Below are 14,801 nucleotides of genomic sequence, written 5' to 3' on the forward strand. Positions count from 1 at the left end.
CACATTTTAAATTTCATTTGAAATTAAAAAGCAGTTTCCTATTGACTAACATGAATACTATCCCGAGACTATGGTGAAATACCAAGTCTGTTTACACTATGATTCAACAAGAACTGAAAGGTACTGTTTCAATTCCTCAGCCAGCCAGCCTCCCTACCTATTGGCTCTAGACTCATATTAAAACTGAGAGCAAACTGATGAAAAAAATATTAATGGAGAGAAACTTCCCTTGTCTAATCCTAATTATTATGTTTCCATAAATTAAATGATGATTTAAAAGTTTCCCCACCAGTTTCTCCAAGTTGGCAGAATTGAAGAATAAAAAGTTTTCTAAGCCAAATGTGCAAACCATATATTACACCCCACTGCCCACTCACATAATAATTTATTCAACATATTTCCCAACTGAATGCTGTTTCATCCACTTTCATTTGTAAGCAAGTATCAACCTGTGCAACAGCAAACCACAGTAAGTCCACACTGCATCTTGCTCACTCTCAGAAGCAAGCTGACCATCTGTCAGCCTAAGTAGCCACTCTCCAGCCATAAAGCTTAAATGCTATCGCAAGCTTTTCTAATTAAGTAGGACAGCCCAGCAAGATGCCTAAGGAGATGAACCTAAAGAATAGTAAAAGACTGAGGCTGGTGTGGGCAACCCACATCAGCGCTGGTTTGAGACCCAGCTGTTCCATTTTTAATCCAGCTCCCTGCTGATGTACCTGGGAAAGCAGCAGGAGATGGCCCAAGTTCTTGGGTCCCTGAACCCACCTGGGGGACCCAGAAGAAGGCTCCTGGCTCCTGGTTCTGCCTGGCTCAGCCCCAGCTGTTGAGGCCATTTAGGGAGTGAACCAGCAAATGGAAGATCTCTCTCATTCTCTCTCTCTTTGCCCTTACTTCTTTCTCTCCCTCTCTCCTCCCAATTTGCTCTGTAACTCTCCCTTTCAAATAAAAAACAAATAAAGTATTTAAAAAAAAGAATAGTGAAATAATGTAGTAACACAAGGTCTAATCCCTAGCTTTGTTATGATTTGTGAAAGTACAAAACCTTTTTTTTCTGTTCTATGCAGAGAAAGCCCTGCTGCACCATTTTGTGCCCCAAGCATTGGACCACCGTTGTCTGGAATCCTGCATGTAAGCTATCCTAATAAACTCTTCGTGGTTCTATGGAGCTTCCCTCTTCATATTTTGGTTTCAAGATTCCTCAAGAGTTTGAGGACCATCACATGCTTCCTCCACTGTCAGGTACAAATGCTTACCATGAGTCAAACGAGAAGAAAAGGAGGAAGAGGATGATGACAGGAGATTATGTACGTGGAAACAACTTCCTTGAGTACCTCTATTTTTGTGAAATATTTCCATAGGTAGTTTGATCTGAGGGCAAAGAACTTTTGAAAGGCTGTGACAGAATAACTGTCAAAGGTCAGCAAAGTCACAAATCTGTCAATTAGCAAACCAGGAATTCTACTCAGGTTGAACACATCTACCACATACAGCTTACATTTTTTTTTTTTTTTTTGTCAGGCAGAGTTAGACAGTGAGAGAAAGAGACAGAGAGAAAGGTCTTCCTTCCATTGGTTCACCCCCCAAATGCCCGCTACAGCTAGTGCTGCACTGATCTGAAGCCAGGAGCCAGGTGCTTCTTCCTGGTCTCCCATGTGGGGGCAGGGCCCAAGGACCTGGGCCATCCTCCACTGCACTCCTGGGCCACAGCAGAGAGCTGGACTGGAAGAGGAGCAACCGGGACAGAATCCAGCGCCCCGACCGGGCCTAGAACCCAGGGTGCTGATGCCGCAGGCGGAGGATTAGCCTAGTGAGCCGTGGCGCCAGCTACAGCTTACACTTTTTAAAATTCACATATTGTTAAGATTTTTCAAAAATAATACATAATTAATGGGGATGACATGGACTGCTGATCACCAAAGGCCAGCATGCATAGAGTAACTCCACCAGCTGAATATCAGACCAGTCAAGCCAGTGAGACAGAGACAACTTTTCTTCTCCATATCTCCTATTCTTTGTTTTCATATTAGCCTATTACATTTATCTTCTGTACATAGGACACTTATAAAGACTTAGGGTGAGTAACAAATATATCACCTACAGTACTTTGAAATAAATATCACATTGAAAATATTCAGGGGCCAGTGCAGTAGGTTAAAGCCCAGTCTGGAGTGCCTGCATCCCATATGGGCACCAGTTCAAGTCCCGGATGCTCCATTTCCAAACCAGCTCTTTGCTATGACCTGAGAAAGCAGCAGAAAATGGCCCAAGTGCTTGAGCCCCTGCACCTGCATGGGAGATGTGGAAAAAGTTTCTGGCTCCCAGCTTCGGATCAGCTCAGCTCTGGCTGTTGTGGTCATTTGGGGAGTAAACCAATGGAATGGAAGACCTCTCTTTCTCTCTCTCTGTAATTATGTCTTTCAAATAAATTTAAAAAAATATCTTAAAGAAAAAAAAATTCACAAAATTGAAAACTGAGTTTCATGGGTTAAAAAGAGTCCTTAAGAAACAAATTGTTAGAAGTTATTATTCTATTAAACATGGTCTGCAGACAGAACACTAGATCATGGTGAAAAACCAAAACTCACATGAAAAATTACAAGTCTTAGAAGTTATGCCTGTGTTGCTGCTTTGTCTTTTGCAGTCTTTAACAGATTCATTCTCCACTTTCCCACAAATCTCTGCCAATGGCCAACCCTTACCAGATGTTCCAAAGGCCGTAAACTCTTTCCCACAAGAAAGTCTGTTTTTATTTAGACCCTATTTTATGTATAATGAGAAACAGCTAGTTTCAGACTTGTGGGTACAGTTTACTTGAATCATTTAATACTCAATCTACAGGAAAATTTTCAACTCTTTCAGAACATACAGGATGGACTAGAATTTTTTCTGAACTATTTTAATGTTCAGTGCATCTGTAATTGGAAGCTGTGTTTATGTATACGATAAGGACAAAAGTTCCTTCTTAGTAAGGAAAACGTGCTCAACAGGCTGCGTTACCTACCTTTTACTTTAATTAGTCTAGGAAGTGACTCCTAAGCTCTCCATTTCTTTTGTCTTAGTTTAGTCAAACAAGCTATTCATATTAATATATTTAGTGCACTGTATTTCTTCAATGAGTCATTGAGGTCAATCACTTAGATGCAATGACAAGGACAATATGAACTCCAAGAAAACAAAAATGTAAAGTCTCTCTACCATTCCTACATACTCAGCACAAAGTATATATTCAATGACTAAGGCAACATTTAAGAATGAAGGCGTAGTAGTTAAAAAAAAATAAAAACAAAGAATGTAACCATACTTACCAAAACCTAGGTTTAAATATAGTGGATTATATACATTCAAATATAGATAGGTATTTTTTAATTACTGAAATCATTTTTAAAGAGAGTGGCAAAAGTATACCATTTAACTTCTCTTAAGAGCGGTATCCACTGTGTTTATCCTTATAATTTAAAGTTAAAATTCTGAGAGACTCCTGATCAGAGGAGGCATCAGATATCAAGTCATGGTTAACACAAATGCACTTTCCGACAAAACTAACCTTAAAGAAGGCAAACCATTTGTAGTCTTTCAACACAATCTCAAAGCCTTGGTTGTAAATGATGGTGAAATGGCCAGAATTCCCAAGTTCATCGTATGCTGTATCCAACTTCTTAAGGTGTACTACTACTTTTTTTTCTGGTGGTCCTAAAGAAAGGGAAATGCAAAACAAAGGAAAATTATTTGAATATCAATGAGCAGAAAAATTTTCTCAAGGATTTCCATTATTTGATCTGGTTGTTTTCCTTTTATACTACTACATTTGGTAACACAGCCTGGGTATGAAGAAATCTGTCTCTCACTCGTCACCTCTGCACAGTTGCTGATGGTTCCCAGAGATAGAGAAGCACCATGTATCCCAGAAAGCAGGAACACTCCAGAAAGCATAGCTCCTACTTCTGCATCGCATCCAAACATGGACAAACATGTTCAACGGAGGAATGGGATGTGCTCAAAATTATAGACAGAATTTAGAAGGCGAAATGATAGTCAAAGAGTGAAAAACACGAGAAAACGTATGACAAAGAGATAAACAGCCTATCTATAAGATCATAAGGAGGATAATGTGTTAAGTCCATGAGAAGTGGGGTCCTTTCCCCTTCAAGGCTGTGCAGTTTCAAACTTTGGAATCTGGATCCTTCCTCCAATTTTTCAGCAAACCCCAGGTTCTTATCCTATAAGACTAACTTTTGCTGACAGGAATTATACCATGAAGCTCCAGAAGATTAGGGCGAGGATGTGTGGATGTCTCCAATTTCAAAGGCGGCTCCTCAGGAAGAGGCTGCCTGAAAAGGTTTCAGTTGTATCCATCTGCAAATTTCTCCCTGGAGACAGTTTTTCCATGGCACCAATTAATTCTCTGACCTGGGAGATTTCAGCACAGTGCAAATCCTGATGTCCCTTCTGCCCAACCTCGACGTTTAAAACTATCAATGGTTATAATGCCCAGGATTACAAAACACCATGCAGTCATGTGGAGTTAAGACTGCTAAATCTGCCTCTCTAATTTGTTCTGTTGACAAGGAAGTTAACAGCTGGGAGCCCTACTCATTCTGCACAAGTCACAGGCTGCAAGGGTTTGGGCAGGCTAAGTGTGATTTTTCTGACTTGCAGTTGTTACATTTTTCTCTTTTTCACCAGATTTTTGTCCTAGAGATAGCTATGCTAACTGAAGGGATCTGGCTAAGACACAAGATTTATTAAATCTTCTTGGAGCCAGGTATTGCACTTGGCTCAGGGTAAATATAGTTACTGAGTCGAGAGGGGTTTTTCTGGTTTGTTTGTTTTCTTTTTTAAGATTGTGTATATTCTTACAATACATACAACAGTGCGGAGTGGCATCCCAAATTTTCCAGGACTTGCAGCATCAACTTACACCCAAATCAAAACCTCTGAGGCCAAGGCCCAGTGACCCTGGAAGTGAATTTCTAGCTTCTGAATCCCTGAAGCATTTCTCTCTTTTGTGCTGTGCACACTTTTTTATTATTATTATTTATAATTATTTGCATCGTGTCTCACCTGTCACCCTCTTTGCACCTATTCTGCCCCTCCCCCACCACCAGCAGGAGCCTTGCACACAGGGGTATTCACTATTTCTTATTACGGAATTGAAATTTAATACAAAACATCATAGCCTTCTTTCATATTAAAAAAAAAATCGCTGGAATTTATGGATCCTTTCCCGCAAACACACAGAGGGAGAAAAGACTTGCTGTGTTGAGCCTTTTTTGTCTTCACTACAATTTCAAAAACTACCCGATTGGACCGGGGAGTCAAAAGACCGCAGGTCTGAAACAACCCAACCCAACCCAACCCAAAAAGTACAAAAAGTAAGAGGGGGAAAAAAAAGTTTTGGAAAAAGCGTGTAAGCTCCAGGAAAAGAAAGTGTAAGGCTGAAAGTTCTCGGGCCAACTTTAATTTGGCGGCCCTGGCACTGGAGAACGTAGCCAAGAGACTGACCGCTGTCCTTCGCAGACGTCCGCGACCGCGCACAACCACCCGGGTCGGGGTGGAGTGGGGGTGCGGGAGCCACCGCGAGGGCTCAGCAGCCATAAAGCGGCGACCCTGAGGAGTCCCAGGCCGGCGCGGGAAAGCAGGTGGGTCTAGGGGCGCCGGCAGCTTACCCATGACCGAGCAGTTGATGTCGCGCTGCGAACCACTAGGGCCCACTTGGAAGACCCAGGTGCCTAACAGGTCGGGGTAAGTGCAGTTGGCAGGCGTGTCGCAGAGCACGGTGCAGACCCCGGAAAGGAACAGCAAGAGTGCGGCGAGCGGCAGACTGCACACGGGACCCATGGTGGCGAGAGCCTGCACCGGAGCGGGGACGCCAACAGGCACCGGAGCGCCTGGAGTACGCAGAAACACAGCCTGGGCCGCGCGCGCCTAGAAATAGCCAGGGGTCCGGAAACCCGCGGCCCGGAGGGGCGGGGCTACGGCGCAGTTTGGGGGTGGGGATGGGGTTGGGCTTCGGGCGCAGTCCCGCCCCCCAGGTGGGGGCTGAAGTGCTCGCACTGCCCATGCCTGGCTGCGGCTGACCCTGAACTCCTGGAGAGCCCGGGAACCTTATTCAGCAGCTAACGGAGGATACACCAGGGTAACCAGAATAAGAATTGAAGAGGGCCGCGAAGGGACCCTGCAGACACTGACTTTGCTCCTTCTGCGGGGAGAGAGAGAGAGAGAGAGAGAGAGAGAGAGAGAGAGAGGTGGAAGTGTAACAACTGAAGTTCACTTCGGCTGCTTTTATTATCTCATTGGTCTTCTCGGGATCAATAGCCTCATAATCGAAGCTGGGCTTTATTTCCGTTAAAAAACTGTGCTTACTCACCCCCAACCACTTTGAGGATTTCTCTTCCTTCCTTTCCCAACTCTACCTTTTTATTTGCTTGGCTTTGTTTGGTTCTCTGATTTGCCTGTTTGTCCACAAGAGAATTTGTGCAAACTTTCAGTCTTGGGGTACCTATTAATTTTGCATTTCACCCCTCCCCCTGCCTCTGGAACTTTATGGGATTTTTTTTTTAACTTTATGGCATTTAGTTAGGGGGAGAAATAACCTGTAAGAGGTAATATTGCTCAACCACTTTTGTCTGACAGATGAAAAGCAGGAGGTCCAGACAGGAAGCAGCTTGCCCAGGCAGACAAATGGGACCGATGATGGCAAAAGGCTGTCTTAGGGGTGGTAACAGTGTGCCAATCCAGTGCTCCACAAATATTAGGTAGCACCATTTCCAGGTGCCTCCATGCTCGGTTTAGGGTCATCTTGTAATAGCTTATGAGCTTTCCTGTCTGTCCTTGGTAATTGGAGCAGCTTTCTTTACTCAAACTTACTAGGTGTCAGGCCCAGTGACACCATGATGAACAAGACACTTGATGTACCCCAGTCCTCTTAGGCACATGTGTTTTTGCCCCATCCAACTGGCCAGAAATAAATATTTATATGTCCACCTTTTGTACCAGAATATAAGCATTCAAAGGGAGCAAGTCCAACTTACTCATTGTTATTTTCTCGGATTCTGGCTTTCAAACACTCAGAAAAGTGTTCTTGAATGTTAAAGTAAGTGCAATTCATATCGTTATCTTGGTTTCTAAGCCTGAAAGTCAATCTCAGTGTGAAAAGTGGAATTGTCCTTGAAAGCTCAGTGATATAAAGACTCTCCAATGGGCGCACAAACTACAGAGCCCATGGAGAGACCAATGCCTCACTGCTAGATTTTATAAACAATTTTAGGACTCAAAATTGCCGTCATAAAAATTAGGCTAACACACTTACTATTTAAACATACACAAACAGAGTAACATTGCTTTTCTAAACCTCTTGTAAAGTATGTCACTGGTTGTTAAAACATTACCATTTTTATTGGGTCATTATTATTGTAGGGTCAAATAAGCTAGACATTTCTTTGATAGGGAGAATCAAAATAGCACACTTAATTGTGAAGAGTTTAAAATGGTCTTTATTCAATGAATGGTAAGTACAAGGGGATCTTGGAGACCTCTTAGGATACTGGATTCATTGGAATATTGTGTGGAGAACTGAAAGCAGAATCACTTGCTGAATGTCGTATTATCACTTATTAAGAGTCAAGAGTCCCTGTTAAATATAAGAGTGGGAATAAGAGAGGGAGGAGATGTACAATTTGGGACATGCTCAATTGGACTTGCCCCAAATGGTGGAGTTAGAAATGTGCCATGGGATTCTAATACAATCCCATCAAGGTGGCATGTACCAATGCCATCTCACTAGTCCCAGTGATCAATTTCAGTTCACAGTTGATCACACTGATAGGTATAAGAGTCAAAGGGATCACATAAACAAGAGTAGTGTCTACTATTACTAACTGATAGAATAAAAAAGGGAGAGAATGATCCAACATGGGAAGCAGGATACACAGTAGACTCATAGAATGGCAGATGTCCTAAACAGCACTCTGGCCTCAGAATCAGCCCTTAAGGCATGCGGATCTGGCTCAAGAGCCCATGAGAGTATTTTAGGCATGGAAAGCCAAGACACTCTGGCAAAAAAAAAAAAAAAAAAAAAAAAAAAAACACCCTAAATGAAAGATCTCTATGAGTGAGATCCCAGTGGAAAGAACAGGTCTTCAAAGAAGGAGGTACCTTTCTCTGAAGGGAGGAGAGAACTTCCACTTTGACTATGACCCTGTCAGAACAAGATCAAAGTCGGCGAACCCAAAAGGCTTCCATAGCCTTGGCAACTCATGACAAGAGCCTAGCGAGATTACTGATGCCATAAACAAGAGTGTCAATTTGTTAAGTCAACAACAGGAGTCACTGTGTACTTACTCCTCATGTAGGATCTCTGTCAATGTGTTGTCCAATGTGAAGTAATGCTATAACTAGTACTCAAACAGTATTTTACACTTTTTGTTCTGTGTGGGTGCAAACTGATGAAATCTTTACTTAATATATACTAAATTGATCTTCTGTATATAAAGATAATTGAAAATGAATCTTGATGTGAATGGAATGGGAGATGGAGTGGGAGATGGGAGGGTTGCGGGTGGGAGGGAGGTTATGGGGGGGAGCCATTGTAATCCATAAACTGAATAAAAGTTAAAAAAAAAGTCAAGAGTTAACCTCCTGTGCCTTGATTTTTGGTTTAGTGTATTTCATGAACATTTTTTAAACATTTATTTATTTATTTATTTGACAGCTAGAGTTATAGACAGTGAAAAAGAGAAAGGTCTTCCTTCCCTTGGTTCACCCCCAAAATGGCCACTACAGCCAGAGTTGCACCGATCTGAAGCTAAGAGCCAGGTGCTTCTTCCTGGTCCCCCTTGTGGGTGCAGGGGCCCAAACACCTGGGCCATCCTCCACTGCCTACCCGGGCCATGGCAGAGAGCTGGACTGGAAGAGGAGCAACCGGGAATAGAACCCAGCATCTATATAGGATGCCAGCGCCACAGGCAGAGGATTAACCAAATGAGCCACGGCGCTGGCCCCTATTTTTTTTTTTTTTCTTAAGATTTATTTTATTTGAAAGTCAGAGTTACACAGAGAGAGAAGGAGGGGCAGAGAGAGAGAGGTCTTCTATCTGATGGTTCACTCCCCAATTGGCCGCAATGGATGGAATGCCGCCCATCCAAAGCTAGGAGCCAAGAGTTTCTTCCAGGTCTCCCGTGTGGGTGCAGGGACCCAAGGATTTGGGCCATCTTCTACTGCCTTCCCAGGCCACAGCAGAAAGCTGGATTGGAAGTGGAGCAGCTGGCACCCATATGGGATGCCGGCACTGCAGTCAGAGGCTTTACCTACTATGCCACAGTGCTGGCCTCAGATCTGTTTTCAATTAACTGTATACACATACGGTTGACTCTATACGAAGTAAAGAGTTCAGCAAATAGTATATAAAAAACTGTTTCTCAACAGTAGAGTCAAGGGCTTTTCAAAGTCATCACATCTCAAAGTGTCAATTTCACTTCTATACATTACCTTTCAGGAACTCTTTTAGTTATTACAGATCGGGGAGAACATATGGTATTTGTCCTTTGCAGACTGGCTTATTTCACTAACTATGATGTTTTCCATATCTCAGAGAGAGAGAGAGGGAGTGAAAGGAGAGGAGAGAGGGATGGATGACCTTGAGAGTACCACTTTTTTTCAAGTCTGACTCTGACACTCACCAGCTCTTTATTCTTGAGGATGTTATTTTACTTCTTTTCATGACTTAGTTTTCTCCTCTATAAAATGTGCATACTTATCTTACCCATGACTACCTTATTTTGTTTTAAGACTAAGTGAATTCATACAGTCCTCTGTGGAGATTTCACTGCATTGATTCCTATTTATATTAGAAAACTTTTCCAAATTAATTAGAGATTTTAAATCTTGTTCATTGAAATTCCTTTTTTTAAAAAAAAAAAGATTTATTAATTTATTTGAAAGGCTGAGTTACAGGCAGAGAGAGAGAGAGAGAGAGAGAGAGAGAGAGAGAGAAGTCTTCCATCCACTTGTTTACTCCCCAAATAGCCACAATGGCTGGTTCTGGGCCGATCTGAAGCTAGATACCAGGAGTTTCATCCAGGTCTACCATGCAGGTTCAGGGCCTAAGGACTTGAGCCATCTTCCACTGCTTTCCCAGGCCATAAGCAGAGAGCAGGATCAGAAGTGGAGCAGCCAGGACTCAAACCAGCGCCAGTATGGGATGCCTGCACTACAGGCGGGGGCTTTACCTGCTACCCACAGCACCATTCCATGTTCATTGTAATTCTAACATGCTGAATAATTCCTGGCACATAGTAAGTGTTCAAGTACTTATTGAATAATATGATGGACATAAATTTATATTTCATGGTATTTGGCAAAAATCATTATGATTTCCATTTTTTTTTTTGCCTTCGGGATAAATCTGAAAATCACTGTACAGGTATGCACATCTAAACAAAGAAAGATTTTAGAAATAGAGGAAGAACTTGACATATCAACATTGTATGATGGCATTTGGTATTGTGTATAGTTATGACATTGGTGGCAACAATGATAACAATAATTAATAACAATAACACTTTTAATTATCTAGCACTTTACATTTTAAAGATAGAAAACATATTATCCCAATTCATTATTAGACACATGTATGAGGAACATTGTTTCATTTACTTTATATGCCAGATCAAACTGAGGCTCAAAGAAGTTATTAGGTAGTAAAGCCTGTGAAGGAAAAAGTGAGGTGGAAAGAGGATTAGGAAGAAAACGCCCTGGATGACATCATAGGTGCAACACCTGTGAGAAGAATGAAATGAGAACTGCAGAGAAGCAGATTCGGAAATGTAACTCTGAAGGGCAGGTGGTGTGATTCAGAGTTAAGTTGCCACTTGGGACTTCAGCATCCCATATTAGAGTGCCAGGAATCCAGTCCTGCTGTGCTTCCAATCCACTTCCTGCTAATTTGCATGCTGGAGGCAGCACAGGATGGCCCAAGTACCTGGATTACTGCCTCCTACCTGGGAGATGCAGATGAAGTTTCTGGCTCCTGATTTCAGCCTGGCTCAGCCCCGAATACTGAGGGCATTTGGGGAATGAAACAAGGGATGGAAGATACTTATGTATCCATAAGCCTTAAAAAGAACAAAGGAGAAAGTGTAGCATAGAGATTATTTGAGCCTGCCCAGCAGGGAACTCTGGTGCATAACTAAACAGTTCAAAGAGCAGCTCTCCTTAGGCGGAAATGGCTATCTGTGTTGTGCTTAGTCATCGGCCTCAACTGGAAAGCTGTCTGCAAACAGCACTCCTACAACAGGCGCTCTCTTGAGGAGAGGTGCGGGCACTGCACCTCCATAGCAATCACAGTAGGGAAACCGCTGGCTACAGCCAGCGATTTGTTCCCAAACAGAAAGAGGAAGCTGAAGCTTTGTTCAGGTCTTTTGGTGTCTCAGACTGCACTCCTGTTTCTGTCCTTCTGATCTTGAATCTAGGCAGATGTGAAGTTATCTTTCCTCTAGCCTCCTATTCCTGTATTCACAGGTCATTACAATTATCTGATGGATTGCCTCTTCCACTAGCTCCTACACTCCTTGATGGTGATCTGTATTAATTTTGTACACTAAGTCTTGTCATAGAGCCTGGCTGGTATTTACTCACTGATCTTCTTAATAAAACTGAAGAAAGGAAGGGAGGAAGATAAGTGAGAAGGAAGGTAAAAGGACTGAATAATTAGATTTCTGTACCTGAACATTCGGCTGATGAGAGCTTTTGATCCTCAAATACTATAGGTTCCTTCTCTATTTGTTATCTGTCCACTTTGCCATCATTTCTGCCTAAATAGTTCACCCAGTTTTTATTTCTTTTTTTTTAATTTATTTATTTCATTTGACAGAGTAAAATAGAGAGAGGGAGTGACAGAGGAAGAGAGAAAGAGAGATCTTCCACCTGCTGTTTCACTCCCCAGATGGCCGCAACAGCCAGGGCTGAGCCAGGCTGAAGCCAAGAGCCAGGAACTTCTTTCAGGTCTCCCTCATTGCTGTTAGGGATCCAAACACATGGGTCATCTTCCATTCCTTTTCCCAGGTCATTAGTGGGGAACTATATTGGAAGTAGAGCAGCCAGGATATGAACTGGCACCCACATGGGATGCAGGCGACCCAAATGGCAATTTTACTTGCTATGCCACAATGCGGATTGCCCAGTTTTCCAATGATTGCTCATTCTCGGGGTTTATGAAATTCCCAATGATGAATTTTTTACCTCATCAGAAAAGGGTTCCCCTAACCATATGAGCAGAAGTTACCTTCTCTAGCTATTCCATTTCATCGCCCTCTTAATTTGTACAGTTGTTGTATGTATTAAGTATCTGCCCCTCTGGAATATAAGATGTGTGTTGTGGTGCTTTGTCAGTTTTGATCATCACTGTATCCCTAGCACACACTAGGTCCTCACTAAATATTTATTGTATGCTGATTAAAATTACCTGTGTTTACTCTCCAGCTCTAAGAATCAGGCTTGAGGGCAGGTGCTGTTGCATAGCAGGTAAAGCTGCCGCCTGCAGTGCAGGCATCCCATATGGGCACCGCTTCGAGTCCCAGCTGCTCCACTTCCCATCCAGCTCTTTGCTATGGCTAGGAAAGCAGTAGAAGTTGACCCAAATCCTTGTGCCTCTGCACCCATATAGGCAAACTGGGAGAAGTTCCTAGCTCCTGGCTTCAGATCAACCCAGCTCCAGCCGTTGTGGCCATTTGAAGAACAAACCAGAGGATGGAAGACCTCTTTCTCTTTCTCTCTCTCTCTTTCTCTGCCTCTGCCTCTCTGTAACTCTGACTTTCAAATAAACAAAGCTTAAAAAGAAAAGAGGCTTGTTGTGAGCAAATTTTTAACTGATAAACATTTATTTCAGTAGACATTAAGTTTTATATTTCTTACTTTAATTTGTTCACTTTCATCTAACACAAGGAACCAACTAGTGAGCCCCAGCAACAACAGGTACTTTTTAAAGATTTAATTATTTATTTGAAAGTCAAAGCTACAGAGAAAGAGGGAGAGACAGAGAAAGAGAGAAGTCTTCCACCTGCTGGTTAACTCCCTAGATGGCTTCAATGGCCAGAGCTGGGCCAGACTGAAGCCAGGAACCAGAAGCTTCTTCTGCAGTAGGTTAATCCTCTGCCTGCAGTGCCAACATCCCATATGGATGCTGGTTCTAGTCGCAACTGCTCCTCTTCTAATCTAACTCTGTGCTATGGCCTGGGAAAGCAGTAAGATGGCCCAAGTTTTTGGGCCCCTGCAGATCGGCACAGCTCTGGCCATTGCGACCATTTGGGGAGTGAACCAGCGAAAGACCTTTCTCTCTGTCTTTTCCTCTTACTGTCTATAACTCTGTCTCTCAAATAAATAAAGAAAATCTAAAAAAAAAAAAAAGAAGAAGAAGAAGAAGCTTCCTCCAGGTCTCCCACATGGGTGGTAAGACCCTAAATACTTGAGCTATCTTCTGCTGTTTTTCCCAGGCCATTAGCTTGTAGCTGGATTGGAAGTGGAGAAGCCAGGACTGGAACCGTGGATGGTCGCATTGCAGCTGGCAGCTTTACCCACTACACCATAATGCCAGCCCGAACAACAGGTAATCTTTTTTAAAGATTTATTTATTTATTTGGGAGATAGAGTTACAGACAGAGAGAGGGAGAGACAAAGAGAAAGGTCTTTCATCTACTGGTTTACTCCCCAAATGGCCGCAAAGGCTGGAGCTAGGCCAATCCAAAGCCAGGAGCCACGAGCTTCTTCTGGGTTTCTGACACAGGTACAGGGGCCCAAGCATTGGGCCATCTTCTACTGCTTTCCCAGGCCATATTAGACAGCTGGATGGGAAAATGAGCAGCCAGAACACACAGTGGCACCCATGTGGGATGCAGGCACTGCAGGTGGAGGTTTAGCCCAATACATCACAGTGCTGGCCCAACAACAGGTATTTTAAGTGAACATACTAGTGTGAATTATCTGGAAATTCTGGAAGCTGACCCAGAATACTTGGAGTGCTACTCTTAAGTCAAGTGATAAACACACATTAGACAACAGGAAGGCTAAATCACGTATCAGCATTTTATTCTCAAAGCTTTGTGGTTGGAGTTCACTTCCCTTTTCCCTGTAGATTATTACTGTGAGGAAACATGAAGTCAAACGAGGTGAATTCTAAAACTGCAGAGCTATAGAATCTAAGCAGGAAGTGAACAAAACCAGATCAGCAGCTGGGCTGGCTTAAGGTTGGCAAAGTTGAGACTATTAGTTTCTCTAAGGTGAGAAGTTCACTCCTTCCTCAAGAATCGGATATCACTCCCAAGTAATGACAGAGAAATATTAAAGATGTCTTATTTGCACAATCAGTGAGAAAGATGAAGCGGTTTGTGCATTTCTCCCCTACTTTACACAACCCTAGCACCCTATTCCCCACGAAGAAAGAGAGAGAAATAACTTCAGTGCAGAGACTAAAAATGAAAGTGACAGAAGTTTGAGGGAATGAGACCTCAACTCTATCATCTTTATGCCTACTTTTCTTGTCTTTGTCTTATTAATTGTTTTTGTATTTTATTATGAGATATAGCATTCTATAAATTTTACTTAACATATCAACTCTATTTTGGTATTGGGCCACAGTTTTTTTTTTTTTTTCCTACTTTCCATTTTTTCTTTTTCATTTCTTCCACACAGCCTGCCAAGCAAGATACTACACATCCACTTCCTGGTGGGTACCCTTCAAATCTTTTACTAAAGTTACCCAGCCATTAACAGCATGCATCACAAAAAAGACAAACAATATTTAAGGG

General features: G+C 42.5%; 1 protein-coding gene and 1 long non-coding RNA gene across 3 annotated transcripts in view; one reads left to right on the top strand and one right to left on the bottom strand.

Annotated features, from left to right (window-relative positions):
* Positions 1-5,908, bottom strand: part of CTSC (cathepsin C) — a 48,347-nt gene extending 42,439 nt beyond the window's left edge. The window contains exons 1-2 of the mRNA XM_002708644.6: positions 5,670-5,908; positions 3,548-3,693 (exon numbers count right to left, since the gene is read on the bottom strand). Coding sequence (XP_002708690.1) covers positions 3,548-3,693; positions 5,670-5,841 — 318 coding nt within the window. The 5' untranslated portion in view covers positions 5,842-5,908. The remainder of the gene's footprint in view (positions 1-3,547; positions 3,694-5,669) is intronic.
* LOC138850260 (uncharacterized) overlaps positions 5,337-14,801 on the top strand; it is a 120,808-nt gene continuing 111,343 nt past the window's right edge. Inside the window, exons 1-3 of one of the 2 annotated variants that reach the window (XR_016219090.1) lie at positions 5,337-5,642; positions 13,491-13,603; positions 14,686-14,719. This is a non-coding gene — a long non-coding RNA (uncharacterized LOC138850260). The remainder of the gene's footprint in view (positions 5,643-13,490; positions 13,604-14,685; positions 14,720-14,801) is intronic. The other variant, XR_011390012.1, reaches the window with a different exon arrangement.

The sequence above is a fragment of the Oryctolagus cuniculus genome, chromosome 1 (assembly GCF_051225735.1).
Source record: "Oryctolagus cuniculus isolate XC-2025 breed Fujian yellow rabbit chromosome 1, ASM5122573v1, whole genome shotgun sequence".
NCBI lineage: Eukaryota > Metazoa > Chordata > Mammalia > Lagomorpha > Leporidae > Oryctolagus > Oryctolagus cuniculus.